This window comes from Anthonomus grandis, chromosome 14 (genome assembly GCF_022605725.1).
Source record: "Anthonomus grandis grandis chromosome 14, icAntGran1.3, whole genome shotgun sequence".
NCBI lineage: Eukaryota > Metazoa > Arthropoda > Insecta > Coleoptera > Curculionidae > Anthonomus > Anthonomus grandis.
In genome coordinates this window covers 7,630,318-7,652,556 of record NC_065559.1, presented here as the reverse complement: position 1 = coordinate 7,652,556, position 22,239 = coordinate 7,630,318, and the positions used below count along the sequence as shown (strand labels likewise).

At 33.5% G+C, this 22,239-nt stretch overlaps 1 protein-coding gene across 1 annotated transcript in view; it reads right to left on the bottom strand.

The window, feature by feature from the left end:
- LOC126744564 (gamma-aminobutyric acid type B receptor subunit 1) overlaps positions 1 to 22,239 on the bottom strand; it is a 371,298-nt gene that overhangs the window by 98,347 nt on the left and 250,712 nt on the right. Inside the window, exon 3 of the mRNA XM_050452020.1 lies at positions 20,768 to 20,902. Coding sequence (XP_050307977.1) covers positions 20,768 to 20,902 — 135 coding nt within the window. The remainder of the gene's footprint in view (positions 1 to 20,767; positions 20,903 to 22,239) is intronic.

The following is a 22,239-nucleotide window of genomic DNA, read 5'->3' as shown; positions in this document are numbered from 1 at the left end:
CATTTTTAATCGGCGTAGTCTGAAACTGCTTATTTCAAAGGATAAAAATTAATAAATTCTCTGTGATTTCTAAATTTTATTTTCTTATTTGCATTTTGTTGTTTAAGTAAATTTTATTATATTTTTTTTTAATTACAATTAATTTTTTTTTAAATATTGAATATGTTACACTATTTATTTAAGTTAGATAAATATTTATAAAAGAGATATACAACATTTTCCCTATATATTTTATGAACGTTGCACTTTTTATTTTCAGCTTAATTTGCATTTCACTTTATTTTTTATTGTATTCATTGCTTTTCGTATTAGTCACAGTAAGAGAGAGAGTACAGTCAGAGTGAAGCCATAAAGCTGTTCATTTAGATCTCTTTTAAGTTTATATTTTTTAGGAATTTTATATATTTTAATAAAAGTGTATTTTTTAAAAAGGGATTTTAGTGCTATCATATTCAGTTTATGTTAATGTATTTTTTATTAATAACGTTCAAAAACATCAAATGTTTTTAAAGAAAACTACACAAAAGGTACGCTGTATTATATGTATATTTATATTTCTGTATACCTTAAAATTTAGTTGGTCATGGTAACTAAAATAACATTACTTATATTGAAATTTATTTTTTAATTATATTAATTTTTTTTAATAAAGTTACTAAACTTTTGTAAATGGATGCTTATATAAATATTTTTTATCGTGAAAATGAGTTATTTGTGAATAAGCGTGTAAAATGATCTTTTTTTATGAATGGAAAATTCTCCTAAGCATTAAGCGACGATTCTCTTGAAAAAAAAAATGAAATTTAAAACGCGTGTAATATAAAAAAACTCCTCTAACAAAGGAAACAAAAAAATACCAATTTACTTTAAAGCTTTACTTTACGTAAAAAAAAAATGATTTTGAATACCCCAATAAGGCAGTTAATGGCAAGATACTACACACTTTTACTTTCTTATACGTTTGTAAATAACTTACTATAATTTCTATTAAATAAGCAGACGGAACTAGCGGAAACACAAATTTAGAATAATGACCTACAAAAAAACCGCCTATCGAGTCTCAACTAAAGCCTATTTTTAATTTATAAAAAAAGGTAAAGTAAGGTACATCTTGAGGTAGTTTCAGTATAGATATACCAGACTCGACTAGATGTCTTATATAATTTAAAATTTAATTGATTTCTTCATTTTTGCTTCCAGACCAAAACAAGTCGGCTTACTTAGCCAAATATTTCCAGCAACAAGTAATGCCCATATTTAAATAAAAGGTTAAATGCACTAAACATATTTAAATGTTAAAAATACGTGATTTACTTATTTATTTGAAAAATGGGCAATATCGAAAGTCTGCAAAATACCAGAAGCTTTGCTAATCTAAAATAATGGCATAAAAGAATTTATGCTATTTTGAAATCCTAGTACTAATAAACTGAAATATGATGACTTAAAATTGCGAGTTTTTTAGCTCATTTTCTAATATATCCCCTATTTCGTTGATATAACATAAAATTTTTCGAGATTTTTAAGTGATCTTTATCTTTGATAAAGTACACAGTACATGGTTGTCGGTCTGGTTTGGTCTTACCCTACTTAGACAATTTGCCAGATTGCTCTGGCTCTAAGCCCTGATGCAAATTCTAAAATACGTTTCCTTAATTTCTACCCACACCAATACCTCGAAAATATAAAAATAGAAAGTACCAATATCTCCTAAAGAAAAGGCCTGGTTTCATAATATTTAGGCCAAAGGTATTTAGTAGTGTATGGAAACGATAAAGAAATGACAAAATTAGTGAATTATATAAATTTTCATAATCATAATAAAGTTTTCCGTTTTAAATATAGCATGTAACATTTGAAAATAAAAGCTCAACATATATAGAACTACGAATATGTAGAGCTCTGCATCTATACCATTTATGAATTACTCTCCCTGAAAGAATTAGACACATAAACTGTTGCTTTTGTAGAAGTTTTTTATAACACTTTAATGATTACTGATTTATTTGGGCATTTGTTACTACATATACAATAGAATAAGATAAGTCAGGAGCAAGAAACTGATAATCCTAACTAACTTATTTACAGGAGCAAAACTATTATAAAAAAATCTTAATTACCTACATATAAAACTTAAAAACTATAATAACCACAAAAGTGCCAACAAACAGTACAAAGTACAGACACTGACTAGGCAGAAGTGACTTTCAGCATGTTGCTGAATTCATTGATATCATAGACGACAGAATGTATAATAAGCCCTTTTAGTCTATTTTTAAATATATTGAAGTTACGAGTATCTATTCGTTTCAACGAAGATGGCAATTGATTAAATAAGCAAAGTTAAATTTTGACAGATAAAGTGCATCCTTACATCTAACCTTATATTTATTAAAATCACTTACTTTGGAGAAATGTTCGTGATTTTTAAATATGTACAACAATAATTTAAATATATAGATTCGGGGCATTGTTAAAATATAGGGTCCAGCAAAATGATCTCCCACATTTGGCGCCGCCACTCAGCTCGAATCACTAAAGAGGGAGCCTGCTTAGCGTAGTCGGTTGGCTGCGCGCGCCTTCGTTATCGAAACATTTTTCAAAAGTAACGAATCTGTGATTACGACACAAAGAAATTTTCGTACTCACTTCGCGCTTGGTAGACATGATCCAGTTCCAGATCGCAAAACAATACTGTTGTGGGTTTCAAATTTTAGAGCTACAGGTTCAGCCTTAAAAAGAAAATCAACTGGTAGACCCAGAAGTGTTCGGATACCTGAAAACATTGTAGCTGTAAGAGAAGCAGTTGAATGATCTCCTAGACCTTCAGCTGTTAAATATGCCTCTGCTTTGCGTTTGTCAGATCGTTCTGTGAGGAGAATTTTGCACACCGATCTAAAGTTCCACCCATATAAAATGATGATCGTGCAAGAGCTTAGTGAACGGGACTGGGAAAATCGCCGAGAATGTTCCAATGATATTCTTCAAAACATCCCATAAAATTCGCTTTTAATAACGAGTGACGAGGCTCATTTCCATTTGTCTGGCTGTGTGAAGAAGCAGAATTTTCGCTACTGAGCACCAGAAAATCCGCGGCAGCTCCATGAAAGGCCACTTCACAGACAACGTGTTACCGTTTGGTGTGCTGTTGGTTCTTTTGGTGTTTAGGGTCCCTATTTTTTTGAAGAAGGAGGGGTAAAGGTTACCGTAACTGCTGATCAATATGTCGACATGCTACGTAATTTTTTGGAACTAAAACTTGAACATCCAGATGTGTGGTTTCAACAGGATGGGGCTACAGCTCATACGGCAAGAAGGACAATGGACCTGGTAAGAGAAATGTTTCCAGGACGCGTAATCTCGTTACGTGGAGACGTTGGGTGGCCAGCGCGTTCACCCGATCTTTCCCCATGCGACTTTTTCCTTTGGGGCTACCTGAAAGAGAAGGTTTTTCAACATCATCCCCAAACCATTAACGAATTTAAAGCAGTAATAATACGCAAAGAAACTACTACTATAGAAATTATGAACTATAGAATAGTAACGTACAGGCCTAATTTAATTTTTGGCCTCAGGCCTTTATATAGGAGGTAATGATTCAGGTATTGGACCAGATAGGGTTACAGTTTTCTGTAATAAGATCCATCCTGGCGCAAGACAGTTCCCAATAAGAAAATACCAAGTAAAGATATTGTCAAGCTCCGATACGCTTTCCAGGACATTTTACCTAGTATAGTAAATTTAGGCAATGGTCTAAGAAGAAGAAAAAGAAGAATTTTATTATTAGTTTTATTACCGGTAACTTTATATGCAATGTCAAAATGCAGATTTATCCATATTTCAGTCAATATCATTTAAAAAGACGAGAAATCAATGGTTTATCAACCTAATTTGCTTTTTGGGGTTCAGGCCTTTATATAAGAGGTACTTGTTAAGGTAATTGGTAGGCAAGTATTAATAGATAAATTCTGAGGTAGTTCTATTATAAATAGATTAAAGTTGACGACACAAACACAGGAGTACCTTGTTGGCAACAATATGGGGATATGGGTCTGAATTAAAATGAACGAATAAATTTTATTACCAATTTCATCACCTATAATAAAATATGCAAATGTAAAGATGCGGATGCGTACACACTTCAGCTACTATCATTCGAAAACGGTAGAAAACAATGGTTTATTGACATGTAGGATAATAGTAAAACTTTAAAAGGGTCATGAAACACTTAAAATATGAGAGTTTTTTCTGCATCTTTTAACTTGCATTCTAGTAACAAATTATCTGATTATATTACTTTAGCCATATATCGCTATATTTAAATCAAGGGCTGTTCCATCTTTATTAAATTCCGACAAAATTTCGAGATTTTGCCGTCGGGGGAAATCATTTTGCTCTCCTGTGGTTAAATTAAATTCCTAAAACAAGCATTCGTCGCAGCGGCGAACTTTTTGTTTTCCCTTATCTAACTGGGTTTCTTAAGTAACGAGAACTTTCTCGTTATTACATTTAAGTTTAATGTCTCTTCTTTTATTTTCTTTCTAAAGTGAAGTCATGGTTCTTTTGATTAATGACTAAATTAATTTAAATCCTCAAAAGTTTAAGGCTTTTCTTAAAAAAATATTTGTCAGGCTCAGGTTCCAAATTCATCTGTAAAATATTATTGACACAGAAGATAATTAGCTGAGAACTTTAATTGGCTTAATCAAAATTCCTTTATTTAGAGTAAACATAACCAAAATATGGGGTGCAAATTAGGCTAAAGAACGTCTTCAGTCGAAATTAAATTATACGCGAAAGGCGGTGAGCGAAAAGAGCGAAATTCAAATTCGTTGGGTTCATAATTGGGAAAGTTTTAAAGATCCTAACAAGGTTAGTCGGAAATAACAAGATTCCTTGTCAAGGGGTTTGTTAAGGTGTATCAATTTGCTTATTAATGTACTTATGAGAGTATATGTTTTCCATATAAACTGATAAAATATTGAAGTAAGAGGAATTTGGCTTCAGGGTCAAAAATGGTTACCGACATGTTTAATATATAGAACATTACTTTGGATTTTAGAAATCATATATTAGTGATTGCAATATTGGAATCCTTGTTTGAGTAATCTTTCCACTTTAGTGTCCAGAAGTAAATACAATTAAATAGTAATCATTAGGGAGTCAAGGAATCCGAGTGAGTTTTGGAACATACTATGTTTATAATTAGTCTTGCCTTGATTTATTGACTATAAGAGTATACCGCCATTTTAACTGATATATTGAGCAAATGTAAGCCTTAATATAGTTTTTTTTAGGTTGTATATTTTTTAGAGCGTCATGTAAAAAAAGTCTTAAAGAAATCCTATGTGATCGAGTTCATCTAATTCATTTCATTCATATTATTAATTATTAGCAACCATTCTCTTCTACCATATATTGATGTTTTACAAATTGCTTATTTTTGCCAGTGTACTGTATGACCAATTATTAAAAACATATTCACTAAAAATGTTTAATAACTTTTCTTACACACTGCAGAAAAATTTAACTCTGCTGGAAAATGAAAGTCTTAATACAGCAAATCTAAAGGAGAGCTTTGTCTCCCTTATATACTCTTTAACTCTATAAGATTATCCTAAGAGGAAGATATATCAAACTTTTGTTACACCATCCAAACATCTGCCCCTTATACCTGAGAGACATCCATTATTCCACTCCTGTTGCCTCTAGGTTATAAGAAATAAAACACTCCGATCCATAATTTATTTAACAACTATCTTTGTCTTTTTTCCTGACCTCCCACAAACCTTTAAGATTACTTATGAAAAATCAGCTATAGGTACCTAGCCACCGGTCTTAATCATCGCAAACCAAAATTCCTCCAGAATGCTCCTTGAGAATATTGTCCACTAAGACTTGACACACATTATGTCAACCTGCCAAGATTTCCTTCTAAGCCCTTCCAACCCTTACCACCTATGGTCTGACAGCCGCTGATCCATCCTGTGAAAGCCAATATTACCCGCAAGGGATTACTATTTAACAGGATTTGAGAGGTAAGCAATATACTTATATTTCTTTAACTTAAGATTAATGAAGGCAGTTTCTAAGTAGTAGTAAGAATAGAAGGCAAAAAACGGCAATATACCAAAAATAAGGTAATATATCAAAAGTTGGACTTTTAAAGTGTAATAATTATACTAATTCTAATTATTAGACTAATAAAATTTAATGCGACACTAAAAGATTTTTCTCTTAATGTGGATTTGGCTTTTTTTCTTTTGTCGTGTGTGTGTTTTTAGGAGATATTGTATGTGTAGTTTTGTTTAGTAATTCTGCCTCCAAGTCCCTGTATAAAAGGGTGTTTTTGATGAACCAGGGTGCTTCCGTGATGATACGGAAATCCATCTTTTCGACAGGTTTAAATCGTCTGTTCATTTCTGTCCAGAAAGAACAGGTATATGAACGGATTGTCCTTATATGTACCTTATATATCCTGAGTCTTAGTGAAACAACCGCGTAGAGTTAGCGAAGCTGCGGATCTGCTTACCGTTTAGGAGGTTGGGTCCAGATAAAGTATTGGTCGAGGAAAACTCCCAGATGCTAAACTTGAGTAGCCCAAGAAAGATACACAGAAAAATATACATCGTTTTACTTCAGGCTCTCAAGTGGAGGCTTCTTCAAATACATAATTACTTGAGCCTTCTGTGGATTGACGTATAGTCTTCATTGGTTTATCCATAGTATTAGCTGATCGAGATGGCTGAATCGCTGGCAAAGTGGTAGATCTTGGAATACTCCATTATGGGTAGGTCGGACATGTAGACTTTGAACAGGAGTGGTGAAAGCTATAAATATTGTAGAGCCTCTGCTAGGATTTGGCGAGGTATGGAAAGGCGTTTATCGTCATATATAAACGTCTTGTTCTGCAAAAAGGAGTAAACCAGTACCAGTAAAATTTTGCAAGTTGTAGTTTGCGTATCTTATTATATTAAAGATCTTAAGGAAGACTGCATCTCTGTTGCAAGCACAATTAGATTAAACCAACAAGTCATAGTGAAATCTCGTATTTGGTGTACTCTAAAATGCTTTCTCCAGAATCCCAACTGTCCGGCAAGAAGTCTTTTTATATCGGCTTCAGGATTCTTTAGGATAAGTCTTTCCATGACTTTTTCCATGGCTAATGGTTCTATAGCTTTCAGATCCGCTGCTGATTCTCTTTCTATGAATATGGAGAAAGATAATATTTGCGGTATTCCAATGAGATGGGACATCCCTAATACCTATGTTTAAAGACTGCATTAAAAATTTGAACTCTTCCAATTTAGAGTTCATCGAGCTCTTTGCCAAGTAGATCTTTAAATTCTTAAAGTTCATTTGTAAATGTTGTGGCACACTGAAACACATTCATATAATCAATTTTGCACGAAAGCGAAGACAAACAGAAAACGATAACTATTGTGTCATTAAGCGAAGTTATCCTAATCGGCACAAAGCAACTGACTTGAGGACTTTGAGATATTTTGATTTATGATCGTGATATACGTTATATAATATATTTCAATATAACATGGCTTAAGGATAATTTGGGAGACATTTATTCTTATCCTGTAATAATATCTGCCTTGATAATTAAATAATTTAGGTTTGGTCTAAGTTTACTATATTTTTCATTGTTTGGTATGTAAAACCTTTAAAAAGGCGAGTTACGTTCTATGATAAGAGAAAAATAATAAATAAAGTTTATGCATAATTTAAATGGACGTTTTACAAAATAATATCCAATAAAATATATATCCATAAAAAAATAAAAATTTTAAATCCCGAAAATAAATTAAATGTATCTACTATTTAGTTAGAATAAAATCCAATAAATGATTAATTACTTTTAAATTTAAAAGTGTTATCTGGGGAAATCGAAAAGCCCTAAAGCTTTCAAAGTTGAATGGGCACCGTTAAAGGACGAGCGATGCGAGCTATTAGATAGCTTTAAAAAGTGACACGTAATCTCTTTTAAAATGGGTAGATGTGCTATTTTGCCATTTGGCGTTTTAAAAATATGAAGGCAATCTTAAAAAAAATGAAATTAAAAAACATAATCTGTGAAAAATAGAAGCTAAATTCGTATGTATTTAAAGAAGTGTGAATGTCCGGTATCCTTTAATTATACTATTTTCGTAATATAACGTTATTTGTAAGAGGTGCATGATTATTTGACATTCGTATTCACCCTGACGACAAAGGTATGTAAGTATTTAAACAGACTTATACATATTATATAGAAGATACTATACTACTATAAATATTTAATTAATAACTTATTAACAGACTTATAGGAAACACCTGTGTCTCCCTCCTATGGAACTCTCACTTGAGCACCTACTTAGGTGGTACCTACTAGTCTGGTACGCATACTAGTGTCAGGTTATTAGACGCTTGTTTTTAACAGTTATTTTTCTTTGTAATTAAAACATTTAAGCTCATAAAAATTCATGTATTAACAACAAGCTGTTTTAAATAAATCTAAAATCTGTGTCTAATTAAATTTTGCCCTAAATTTTTCAAAAATTACATAATTAAAATCCTTAGAATAATTACATTTAAACTTGGCGAATCATGTCCATTTAAATTATGCAAATATTAAACTAAATTTGCAGGCAAAATTGTATATAATATATAAAGATATTATTTTGAAATTAACGATTTTAGCAATTCAATAAAATCACGATCCGTTCCACAATGGGAGTATTAGCCTACGCCGTATCGAAATAGCCGTTTCCATTTAGTTACCAATAAATGCTCGTCCGCTTAATGTTCGTATATTGTGCGCAATATTCGGGTCGTCGAATATATTAAATCCCTATTCAAGGCTGCCTGTAACAACTGTTGCTCGAGCTGAATTTATACTTTAATGATTATTGGCTCTATTGGAATTTAGAAATAAAAATACTATTAATATATTATACATTAAAAGTTTAAAAATTTAAAAAAAATTGCAGAATAATTTCACTTGTATTTGCAGGTTATCCTAGAGCCTTTTCCTATAAAGAATAACGTTATTTATTGAAATGTTATCAATTGTCAAAAAACCTCTTCTCCCCTGTCACCCCCATCCTGGTAGGAGGTGACTTAAATGCCAAACACCTTGACTGAGGTTGCAGGCGCCAAAATCCTAACGGTCTCCTCGTACAGGAAATGGCAGAAACCATTCCATTTAATATATGGCCCCCCCAGGAACCCACTCACGACTCGTCAAATGGTGCACCAGATATACTCGACATGTTCTTCTTTAAAAATATTCCCATGCCTACGCAAGTCCGCGTATTACAAGAACTCTCGTCCGATCACCTCCCCATCTACATGGAATTAATTCAATCGTCAAATAACCTCATCCCTCCCAGCCCCAGATTCTTCACAAATTGGGCAGCTTACAGGAATCACCTCCAATCTTGCCCCCCGGTCCCCCCTATCAACGACCCCCCTTCTCTCGAAGGCGCCATAAACAGGTTAACATAAAACATCTCTGAAGCTTTATCATCAGCTAAGAGAGAGCTCCCAAGGAATTTCAATAAAACACACATCCCAGACGATATAAGAGAGGAAATAAAACGTCGAAACCGTCTTAGAAAACTCGCTATAAGATCTGGCGATCCGTTCGTAAAACAACAGTATTACCGCGCAAATCGACGAGTACAATCACTTCTGGAAGACTTTAACTCTGAGAGATGGGATCAAAAACTCGACGATATTGAAAAAAATATTGAGTATCCTTCGGAGCTTTTCCGCCTCGCAAAAAATCTGGTTAAAGGGGGGAGGAAACCCCTCCGGTTCATTAACCACAATAACACCAAAATATCCGACCCGCAACAAAAGGTTGAGGTCTTCGAAAATTCACTTGAAGAGCAATTTTCCCCCAACCCCCCAAAAAACCCTGCAATAGCTCTCAGCATCTCAAATGCTGTCCAGACAGCCCTTCAAGCCCCTACCACAGCGTCGGTACCCCAGGTATCCCAAGTCGAAATCAGTGGAATAATTAAAGCCACTAAAAATAAAAAAGCACCCGGCGCGGATCGCATCATAAAACATCTTGTCGACACTCAGGTTAACGATCTTACCAGAATCATCAATGATATATTTCGATTCTCTTTTTTCCCCTCGCAATGGAAATCCGCTGATATCATCCTTCTCCCCAAAAAGGGAGAATCAGCAACAAACCCCTCGAGCTACAGGCCAATAAGTCTTCTCTCAGCAATGGAAACAATTGCCGAAAGAGCTATCCTTAACCAGCTCACCACATTCTGCAACAGGCACGAAATAATCCCGGATGGTCAATTTGGCTTCAGATCAAAGCACTCCACCACCCATCAAACGACCCGGCTTGCCTTCCACATTCTCTCAGGAGCAAATCGTGGATTGCACACCGGGGCTGTTTTTCTGGACATAAGCAAGGCTTTCGACAAGATGTGGCACGACGGTTTATTGCATAAACTAGTCGATGCCCGTTTTCCCGACTACCTTGTAAAACTTGTCCACTCCTTTCTGACCAACCGATCCTTTCGTGTTTGTGCTGACGGTTTTGTATCCACTCCCCATCCAATAAGAGCAGGTGTTCCCCAAGGTTCCCCTCTGTCCCCTCTGCTATTTAATGTTTTAATGCGCGATCTACCCCCGTCCCCACACAATACTATACTCCAATACGCTGACGACACCGCAATACTCACCACCTCTCCCAAAAAGAGCATATTAAAATCAGGATCCAGAGACACCTTAACTCACTCCACTCCTGGATGGACTGCTGGAGATTGGAGGTCAACCCCAGGAAGACCCAGCTGGTGTTCTTTTTCAAGAGGAAAAGAGCACCCGCTGGCCATCTGAAATGGGGAACCACTAATCTCGGCTGATCCGTCCAGGCCCGTTATCTAGGTATAATCTTCGATCGGAAGCTTACCTGGGAAAAACACGCCAAGGCCCAAGCTGGCAAGGCCAAAGGCCAGCTTTCGACCCTCTACTCCTTCCTCTATCCCAGAAACAAATTGTCACTTAAGACCAAGATCCGGATCTACCAAACATACATCCGTCCAATCGTAACCTACGCCTCCCCCACCTGGGAAGTCATCCAGCCCCGCCACATGCAGAGGCTCCAATCAGTGGAAAACAGGGCTTTCCGGATTATGTCAGGTACACCATGGTACGTGCGCAACACCACTATACTACGAGATCTCCAAGCTCAACCCTTGGCAGACCAGCTAACGAAGCTAAAGACAAGTACCTGACCACTGCTCTGAAGCACCACAACCCCCTGATCCGGATCACTCATTCCACCCGACCTCCTGCCCCGACCTACCCTCCGCCCCCGTCCAGGTCAGCAAACCCCCCCACACCAGGTCCGCCAGCCCAGGACCCACGAAATGCGGCAGCCAGTATTAATATTAGTATTGTGTTTTGTACATATTATTAGTATTAGTTTTAATCCGCCTAGTTTTTAAGATCTATGTTATATAAAATAAGATACACTATAGATACACTAGCAGATCAGGAAACAAATACTGTGCCTACTCCGGTTCTTGTGCAGGAATACACAACTTGGCTAAAAGATAGGCGAAACCAGTCTAAATCATTTATACCTCAGTGGGAAAAAGGAGCAGACTATGCAGTTGTACCGCCAAAATATTTTCCGCCACCAATTATTCCAGATTTGAGCAAATGTCCGTAATTCAAATTTTCGAAGAGTTTATAGATGATGAATTTATAAAACATTTGGTGGCGGAAACTCTTAGGAATGCATTGTTTGTGAACTGTCCAAACCCTAATATTACACCAGATGAAATTTGTTGCTTCATAGCAATATTATTTGTAAGCGGCTATAATAATTTGCCATGTAAAGGGGCAATATTGGAGCAGTGGCGAAGATCCTAAAAATTTAGCTGTGTCTCAAGCAATGCGTCGTGATCGATTTTTACAGATCACTCGGTTTCTTCATTGCTCTGATAATACAAAACTAGACATAAGTTCTACAAGATTCGGCCTGTCATAGAAATGTTAAAAAAAAACTGTTTGAAAAATTTCGTTCCGAAGCAAAATTTGGCTTATGATGAGAGTATGGTTCGATATTTCGGGCGACATAGCTGCAAGCAATTTATTCGTGGAAAACCCATTAGATTTGGGTATAAAGTTTGGAGCCTAAATACTACAATTGGTAACTATTTGGTAATTTTTGATGTTTATCAAGGTCAAAGTCCAAAATCTAATGCGAACTACGATTTACTATTTGGCAAAGCTGCAAGCCCTTTGGTAGTAATGTTAGATGAATTGCCGCCAGAAAAAAAGGATTGAATTTTATATGGATTATTTGTTTTCAAACCCAGCACGTTATTCTGCAACTGCAACAATTAGTGAAAACCGAATGCCCAAACAATGCCCCCTCACGAATAAAAAAATGTTTGTCAAAAAAAACCGTGGATATTTCGAAACAGCCATGGAGAAATCCGATGGCCATTTGTATGTGAGATGGATGGATAATTCAGTGGTAACTATGATGTCTACTTCGCATGGAGCTCAAGAAATTGGATAAGTTAAAAGGTACTCACAACAACAAAAGAAAAATATAATGGTTACACGACCAAAATTTATTGCTAAATATAATGCCCATATGGGAGGAACTGATCAGATTGACCAGAACCTTGGCTGCTATCGCATCGGTAATTGAGGTAAGAAACGGTATTGGCCTTAGCTAACCTGGATTTTCGATGTTGCTCTTTAAAACTCCTGGATACTATACAATCGATCTCGAAAATAAAATATTTCACAGTTAGAGTGTAATAGAGAGGTGGCGACCGTATACTTGAAAAAATTTCAAGTTTTGCCGAAAGGATCTGGGCGACGAGCTTCTGCATTGGAATCTTCAGATTCGCGAGTTTCGGATAATATCCAGTTTGATCGTTTTGACCATTTAGTTCAACAAACAACACAAAACAAACGACGACGATGTGCACTCAAAACACGCAACTCCACAGTAAGAACCATGTGTTCAAAATGTGATGTAGCTCTATGTATTTCTTGCTTTGCATCTTATCATTCCCGTTAACTTAAAACTGTTTACTTATTTTATATTACTTAGTATAACGTTTTATAATAAAATTTTAATATTTTCTAATTTAAAAGATTGTTTCAATTTTAGGTAGTGTAAGGTCCTAGCGTTGCCATATGGTAACGGTTAAAATCTCAAAATGTAAGTTGCTAAAATTAAAAAACTAAATTTTTACAGTTTCCTGAACGTATTTTTAGTAATCTTAAAAGAGCATAAAAAAGTAGCATAAAAAAAATAATTCCGGCGCTAATGGATTAAATTGTTATGGTTTTTATTTTTTTAAGAACATTTTTGGTCATAACTGGAGAACTACTGGAAATAATTTTAGAATTTTTTCACGAGAAATTAGTGCGATTTTTTACGATGAATCTGAGGGCAAAATAATGATTTTCAAATAATTAGTTTGGTAGTTAGCGCTATTTTGGTTGGAGCACTTTTATGGCGATTAAAAAAAATAATTTAAATTGATTTTTTTAGAAAACTAGTGATACTACCTTAATTAAGTCAACTACATTTGATGATAGATTAACTATTCTTAAAATGTTGCTTAAGGTCCCAAAGTGCCTTAGGTAAGATTTTTAAAGATGAAAGATATTAAGTAAATTTTTTTTAAAGTTTCTACACCCTGTATTTTGGACGCAACAGACATTTGAGCATCTCCTTAAATCATCCCTCTATGGTGCCTGTATAAACTCTAGTAATTATGGCCAGTTCAACAGGATACTTTGTATATCTAAAAATACACCGATAATGCTGCCTAGCACTTTTTGGATGTATGACAATATTGTTTCCGTCTTAACATTAACTATTGTTAACAATGTATACAATATTATTAATTAATTAAAAAATAAAATTTAATACTTGGTGTCTTCAGTCTGATCTTATAAAGACCAAAACGCGTGTCTGAATAGAGAATTCCTCTGTTAATTGAAACTTTCAACTTCGTACAGTATATATTTTTCACCTTTTCTTCGCGTACTTATTTAATATTAATGCACTAAATCCCTGCTTTCAAGCTAATTTAATAGACTTAAGCGAGTTAAGTAAATTGCGGATGTCTTGCTTAAGTTAAACTTTGCCGAGCGAGGCGTATATCTTTACAAAGTTAAACTTAGACTTTGAGTCATTTTGAAGCTACAAAACGGCATTTATAATGGAGGAACGTAAACACATTAAAATTAAGCAAACGGTATTAAATAATCATGTTTTAATTAAAATACTTTTAAGTGAAATTTCTGTAGCAAAAAAAAACGATTTAAAATCTGTTTTCATGTTATTCAAAAAGCATGTTGTAAACGTTTTAAATAAAAATAAAAAAAATGGCGAGTAAAAAAGTTCGAGCACGTGCAAAAATGGATTCGGTGTATTCTCCGAACCTGTTTTAATTAATGTTTGCACCGGGGTTGATGCTTTTGCTTCCTGAAATTCAGGTGCGCTCTTTTATTTTCGTTTCCGCTTCTCGCTAGGACAAGCCGGTTTGATGTACGCTGGTTTTTCTGTGGTCGTGTTTACCGCTAATATTTTTAAAAGGGAAGTATTACATCAGCAGTATAGAAAAAGGCTTATACTTGTAGGTATTTCAATAGCTTTTAGTGAAATAAAAATTAGGAAGTCGAAATTTAAATGTATTATATGCCGAATTATTTATCTCTGTAAATTTAAGGGACGGAGTTAGGCAAAACGAAGTAAAGGATGGATATTATATAACAAAACGGAACGAAATAATTAAATAATAATAAGGCTTGTTTCAAGTTCTTGATAATGAAATCAACAATTAAATTATATCCTTTTTTTTAAATCTTGACACAGATATATTTATAATAATAACAATAACAATTTTTTAATTTTTTAAATTAACAATTAATAAATACGATATAATCTAATAACATATTAACAGGCTATACCTCAAGAACGTTTGCTGAGAATTAAAAAGTATTTCTTATTTTTTTTTTTCGAAATGTAAAAATATATTTCAAACTAAAATGTTTCATATACTAAGATACTATATTATATGTAAAACAACGTTGAAAATTTGCCTTCTGATGATTCGCCATAGAAAGAGTATTAGATCTAATGGGTACTATATGAACATCTTGTCGAAACAATAATTAGGATCTTGAATACTGCGGAACAGATGTTTTAAGTAGTTTAAATGCATAAATCATTAAAAAGTAGTGATACAAAAAAGAAACATTAAGCCACTGAAGCTGATTAATGTTGTGAGAAATATGATCAAATTTTTTTAAGTTGTAAATAAATCTACCGCAATTATTTTGGATTATTTGCAATTGTTATCTGTCTACAAAACTTGGATAATATAAAATTAGGCAATAGTATACTTTTGACAAAACATAAGACTCGCAAAGCTTTTTCTGAACTTTAAAATTTAAAATATGTTTGTTCGCATACAGTACCTTTGGCGATAAGTAGCAGGCCTTGCATAAGTTAGATATATGTTATCATTAGGAAAATCTTAATTGAGAATCCAAACAAACACCCAAATTTCTGGAAGCGTTAGCGAACTTTAACACTTTGCCATTCATTTTAAAGTTAAGGTATTCCTTAAAACTCAGGATGTTGCATAAAGGAGAAAAGTAAAACTTTAGTCTTCCCGGCGTTTAAAAAAAATAGGTTATATAAGTATTTACTCCTTATGTTTTTAAATTATTTAAAAACCTGCCTTGCCCAGGGCTATATCTCAAAGCATTAGCCAGAGGTAAAACTGATTTTGATTCCGAAGCTAAGCAACCACTGATCCGAAATCATATCGACCAATTACCCTTACCAGTTTTCTGCTAAAAAAGAGACTAATTGATGAACTAAAAAGTTTTATTTTTAAAAGTTTTACTTATTTTATTTTTAAAAGTTTTACTAGGTGTAACAAAAAATTCGAAATAATCCTTTTTTTAACTAAATACACTAAAACATCAGGGCAAACCCTATGGTACTCAGAGGCATTTTCAGAAACAGAGGCAATTTTGGTATTAGAAGCATTTTTTTTTAAAAACCTCGTACAGATCGATTTTATTTTCGAGGAGAATAATTTTTAATGACAACGTACCTTCAGGTTAGTAACTCTCTAGGAGAGACTAGAATCATTCCTAAAATCTTAAATGGAAAGAAAGGTCGTAAGTAGGGTCGATATTATATTTTAAAGTTCTCCTAGTTCTGAATATAACTGCCAAGTTTAAACTGGATGCCATGATTTCTCTGGACATAAGAGCTTTTCAAAATTCTAAAAATAGCAATAAATTAAACACAGGCATTTTAAGTAATTTATCTATTTTAATCTAAACACGTTATTTTTTTTTTCACAGAACTGCCTATTTATAAAATAATCACCTTTAGCCCTACAGCCCTCTACGAGGGGTTGAAATAACCCTTAATGTGTATTAAATTATTATAGTTAATTTATTCTTAAAAGAAAAAATCCGTGCCACCTACTTCTAATATTTCTTTTTTCCTTATAATAACTATTTACTTTATTACTTTAAAGTGACTGAGGCCTTTTTTTTAATAAGTGCAGCTTGTCACAATTCTGAAAAGATTATTTGATCTTGATTCTTAATAAATTAAAAAAAGCAAAGGATAACTGCCTACTGCCAGTAAAAAGTAGATATTATGATCCCAAGGCGTAAGGCGTCTTCCAGGGTTTCTGGTTGGGTAGCGAAAACTTTAGTTTTTAAATTTAAAAAAAAATCAAGTGGCGTCAAATCAGGCGACCTAGCTGGCCATTCCATAAAGGGCGACTTTTTCCTTTCAATCCAATGATTATGAAATATCTCAGCAATATATTGCCTCATATTAGCAGCATAGTGTGAAGCTTCTCCATCTTCTTGGAAAACAACTTGATCTTCATCTTAATTATTTCCGCCTTCAATTATTTCTATTATTCTTGGATTTACCGTATTTTCCAAGAAACCTTTATATATTTCACTGCTTAAATTTCAGGGTAGAAAAAACAGCTTAACAGTGGAGTCCCCAAAGATTCCTGCCCAAACATTTAACTTCTTAGGGAACTGATATGACTGGTATGAACTTTGCGAAACTCTCCAGGATTGGCATCTGACCAATAGCGGCAGTTAGGATGATTTTTCATTAATTAAAAACATTTATTTATCTGAGTTGCAAATCTTAGAAATTAGACGTGGACGCGCATCATAACCTTCAAAATAGGCCTTATTCTTATGTAAAATACAGTTTGTTTTAGAGGTTTTAATGCCAGATCATTATATTCCTCGATAGCCAGTACTAGTAGCTAATATAGATCACCGATAGACTTGTGAGTTGTGTTTTTGAAAGTCGGTATCGATTTGTAGGTATCGATCGTCTGCTCCACTACTCTATTTCTCAAGGCAACAAAATTGACACCATTTGCAGGGCTTGCGTCTTGGTGTCATTTACAAAAACCAGCATTTTTTTTGCTAGCTGCCTTAATGCAACTTTTATCGAACCACGGTTTGCTGTCTGAAGAGCTTTTCATGACATGCCCCTGACACACGCTGAAGGATTATTAGTCCTAAAACGGATATCAATTCTATTTTAAATATCTCCAGTTAGCTGATCTACAATGCCAAACTTTACGAGGCAAGGATGGATCTTGAGGTTTCATTTCCATTGCAGATGTTGCAGTTATTAATTTGTGATCTGATGTTCTTAGTTAGAATCCTTCGAGAGAAACACAGCCAGGGGGCTAACAAAGTCTCAATCAGGGATTCTGATTCAGACTTTCTGATTCTGAGTCCTTTGCTTAGCACTTATCAGTCCTGCTAGAGTTGTGCTAGAATATGTCAACCAGTTGACATTGTGGACGTTAACGTCTCCCGCAATAACATATTCTGCACTTAGATAGTTTGCTTGCAGATCATCGACTTTATCAGCAAGTTTGGTAAAAAGTTCTGTAGTATGTATCGCTGAGTGGTCTGAAGAGAAAGCAGAAATACTTTGTGGATCTTTCGAATGTTATATTCAAATACATAACGTCGAACACTGGGGACTACTTCCCGCTACTTCCCGCTGGCAAGATATGTCGTTTTTTATGAGGACGTCGAATCGAAAGTTGTGGGTAAATCGGATATGTAGGTCGTATCCAGAATACGACACATGGATGCCATGATTATGTAAATATAAGGACCAAGGCTACTTGTGCAGTTTGATCCTGCAGTAAAGCTTTTAGTAGCACTATGGTCCGTCTCTCTAGAGTTTTTATTGGATTTACTTTTCCATTGTTAGGCTCCACAGGTCTTCTTCTTCTGATGAAGAATCACTAATAGCACCTGCAAGAGTCAATAAGATCTTCGTAACTCTGAATAAATAAATAAAAGGAATCTTATAGGCATGCATTAATAAATGGAGAAAACATCTGGTATATAGAAGAATACACTATCTTTAGAATGAATATTGAGGGTCTATGGAAAGTCCCTAAATACCAGCAGAGCCTACTTACTGAGAGAGTACTGTCACTGCCTTCCAAGTAGAACCATTCGCTGTGTTCAAATGTAAAGAGAACATTTTAAATTGCAGACACTGCAACACAGTTGCTCGGACAACATTAAGGCTAGTATTGTGACTCCAAGTCAGTACTAGAGTGTTTCAAGACCTCAAATGAATTAGTGAAAAAGAGCTGCAAGGTACAGGTTTTCTGGGCGTCTGACCATTCAGATAATACTGGAAATGAGAAAGCAGACTAGGATAGGAATAGGCAAATATGTAGCTATCGCGCCACTAAAGTGTTTGGTTAACAGAAGGAGCAGCTGGACTTTCCGGAAGTAGGTAAAAGTACCTAGCATATGACTGGTTTAGGATATAGCTGTAGACTTTGTCTATCTTACCAGATAATTACGACCTCTAAACAGAGGTAAATTTTGCCTACTGACTGGTTTTTTATCTGAATACTGACACTTAAGATGCTATTTCTAAAACTAGGATTTAAAGACAATCTGGGCAAAAAGGGCCGTTGGTGTGGAAAGAATAAAGAAACTTTAGACCACATCATTGAGAAGGGCTTGGTGCATATAAGTGCTAGGCTTAAATATCTACATAATATTTATATTCTATGTCTATGTGTATATGATCTTTACGTACATTATTATTCTTACTTTTAGAATAGCGAGTGCATCCGATTCATCGGTGTATCCGATGTGTAAGCCATATATACCCTTAAATAATATGCCGCCTGTTCGATCTTCAAAAGTTTTTTTCTCGTTCTGGTAAGTAATTACATTAACTGTATTATCCTATGACGTTCCCTTGTATTCTTCAAGTTCCACTAGATATTCCCATACAAGGTTTAAACCTATGCCTGAGTTTACCTAAGCCCTTACAGTTTACCCATTTGATTTATATTTCTTTATTTGTCAATTTGTTGTTTTTTATGTTTATATAATTTGACCTCACTTAGTACTTATTCATTTTTTCTACCAAAATTTACTATTTTTTAACTACCATTAATTTCTAATTTTTACCTTGTCTCGTTTGATTATTATTTATAGTATGCCATATATTCTAAATGTAATCTTTTTGTAAGAAATAAAGCCGTTGGTGAAAAACGTCATGAAAAATATAAAATAAGCCAAATAAAAGGTAGTTTTTCTAACTAGAATGAAAAATATAACAATATGCAAATAATCCCCATTAAAGTTATGCCGGTTATATAATATATTTTCAGGAAGTTTTTCTATTATGCCACAAACACTCCACGATTTCAATTCAACTCATATTGCGCTTTTTGCAATAAGGATTCTCTGATTTATTGTAAAGTTAAAATATAATTTACAAGGCACTTACAAGAAGAAACCATATGAGTTTGAAACAACAAAAAAAATGTTACATGTCAATAATTATAATTTGGACCACACAAAAAAAACTTGTAATAAAACCTAAACTTTGACAGCTATTAATGACTTAAGTAATTACTAATTTGAGAGGTATAAAAAGCCTACTAAACTAAAAAAAGTTTGGCAAAGAGTTTAAACCCCAAATGTTTAACGTTTGCTATGAGAAATAGAAATGGTTTAGTTCGTATTTAGATAAAAAAGAGTGCCCTTTAATTAATCTTAGGCAATTTTTTTTATTTAAATTTACTTAATTTTTGCACTACGTACATAGTATCCATTAATAACCTTAACTTTTTACTTTCGTATAACATGTTTTTCTTTTTGGCTTTTTTGGCAGTGTTTAATTGCCAAAAAGGCCGCAAAGCAATCACGAGTGCGAACAAAGAACTTAATCAAATTAGACCCTTACATTTTGAAAAGGGATGCGGGTTGCTTTTAACTTTGGGCCAAAGGACAGGGTTTCCTTTTTCTATTCTAACAACATTTCTCAAATAATGGCAAGTTTGTATATACGTAATTTATATTAAAGCAAAAATCATTAAGCAGGTCAAATGGACTGAGACATAGACGTGAAAGTCAAGTACATAAAAACAAATTTTCTTGTAATTACTCACAAAATAACAAACGAATTCTAAATTATTCATTTATCCTTATATATCCGCCGTAAATTACGATGAAAAACAACCCGATTAATAAATTATTTGCCCTTATTATCCGTTTCTCGAGTGGCGCTTTTCCTTAAGGACTTGCCACTGCATTATTTATAGCCGTTTAATAAACCATAAGGTTATAAATGGCTTTTAAAGGGTGAATTTAAAAGATAAAAGTATAAAGAGAACTTAAAGCTTTAAGGTACACTTACCACAACGAGATTCCACATTTTGGCAGCTTCGGCAACGGTGGTGCAAACGGTGCTACAGCCGGCTAGTAGCATTAGTTTTGTTGGTTCGTTGTAAAGCAGGTTGTACATTACGCTTGCTGCTAGGCCTGGTTCACACTACAAATATATGTAAGATGTTAAGGTTTGTATAAGCCTTAAAAAGGTTTTTTTTACAAGGATTTTAAGTTAATATCCATGAGTATATTGTCGTCTACAGTAGTAATTAATATTAAAATTCAAACCAATTATTTTGACAAAAAAGAATCATTGCTAAAAGACCCTTAAATATAGGTTATGTAGTTTTAAACTATTAAGGTAGTTTTAGTCTATGCTGCATGACCTACAACGAGTAATAATTGAAAAGTAGACTAAATAATTCTTGCAAAAAGAAATAATCTAATAAATATAACATAATAGCGTAAATGTAATAATAATTAATGTCTATTGGTTACTCTTTAAAACATGAGCAATTAAAAAAAGAAAGTTGCTAGTTATTATTGGTATAGTATGCAGCCATAGTCGAACATATTAAATATAAATAACATTGCAGAACACATGTTTAAATTTAAATTTGAATAAGAGAACCAAAGAAGTCTATTTTTTTCCAGTTTCAACTGACTGGAACAAAATCGAAATTTTCCAGCATTTAAAAGCTCAAACAACTCGACGTCTTTAGAATTTAGAAGCTAGAATATAATTGACAGCATTTCAGGCTTGTTTCCAACAATTAGTTTTTCTCATTTTCCCCAACTATTCTGATCAAGGAGTCATTCTGGTTAAACAGTTTCATTCAAAACTCATTTTTCCCTTTTATTGAACTGTAATATAAAAAAAAGTATATCGTATCCATTTAAGTTATGCACTTTATATTAAAAAAATTTTTTTTTTAATATTTATAACTAAAAATGGCTCATTCTTGAGACAAATGCCCTATTACGAATAGTTTGAAATTAATAAATTTTAATTATTTAGAATTAAAATTTAAATATAACTGCTGGAAAAAAAATATTTTTCTGTTAATATAAAATAATTAATTGCCTTCGAAGTTGAAAATATTTTTTAATTAAAATTTTTAGGGGTAAAATGCCCATATCTCTGAAACTATGAGTCTTAGAAACTTAAAAACTCAAACACACATTCGTTAATAATTCATGATCTTTAAGTTTGTTTTTAGCATTTAATCTCATTAAGCTACCTAAAATTATAATTATTTTGTATTTCTGCACTTAAAAGCATAGCATAAATGAATATGATACTCAGTTCTATAATTATAAGCAGAAAAAGAGTTTCACATCGTTTATTTGTTTTTATTACACGATGATTAAATAAAATTTCAAAATGCAAAACTTTTTTAATTGGCATTTAAAAAGATAAATCGTATCTCTGATAATTTAATAAATATAGGAAATACGTTAAAAATATTTTTTTTAAATCAATAAAATAATAAGAAAACA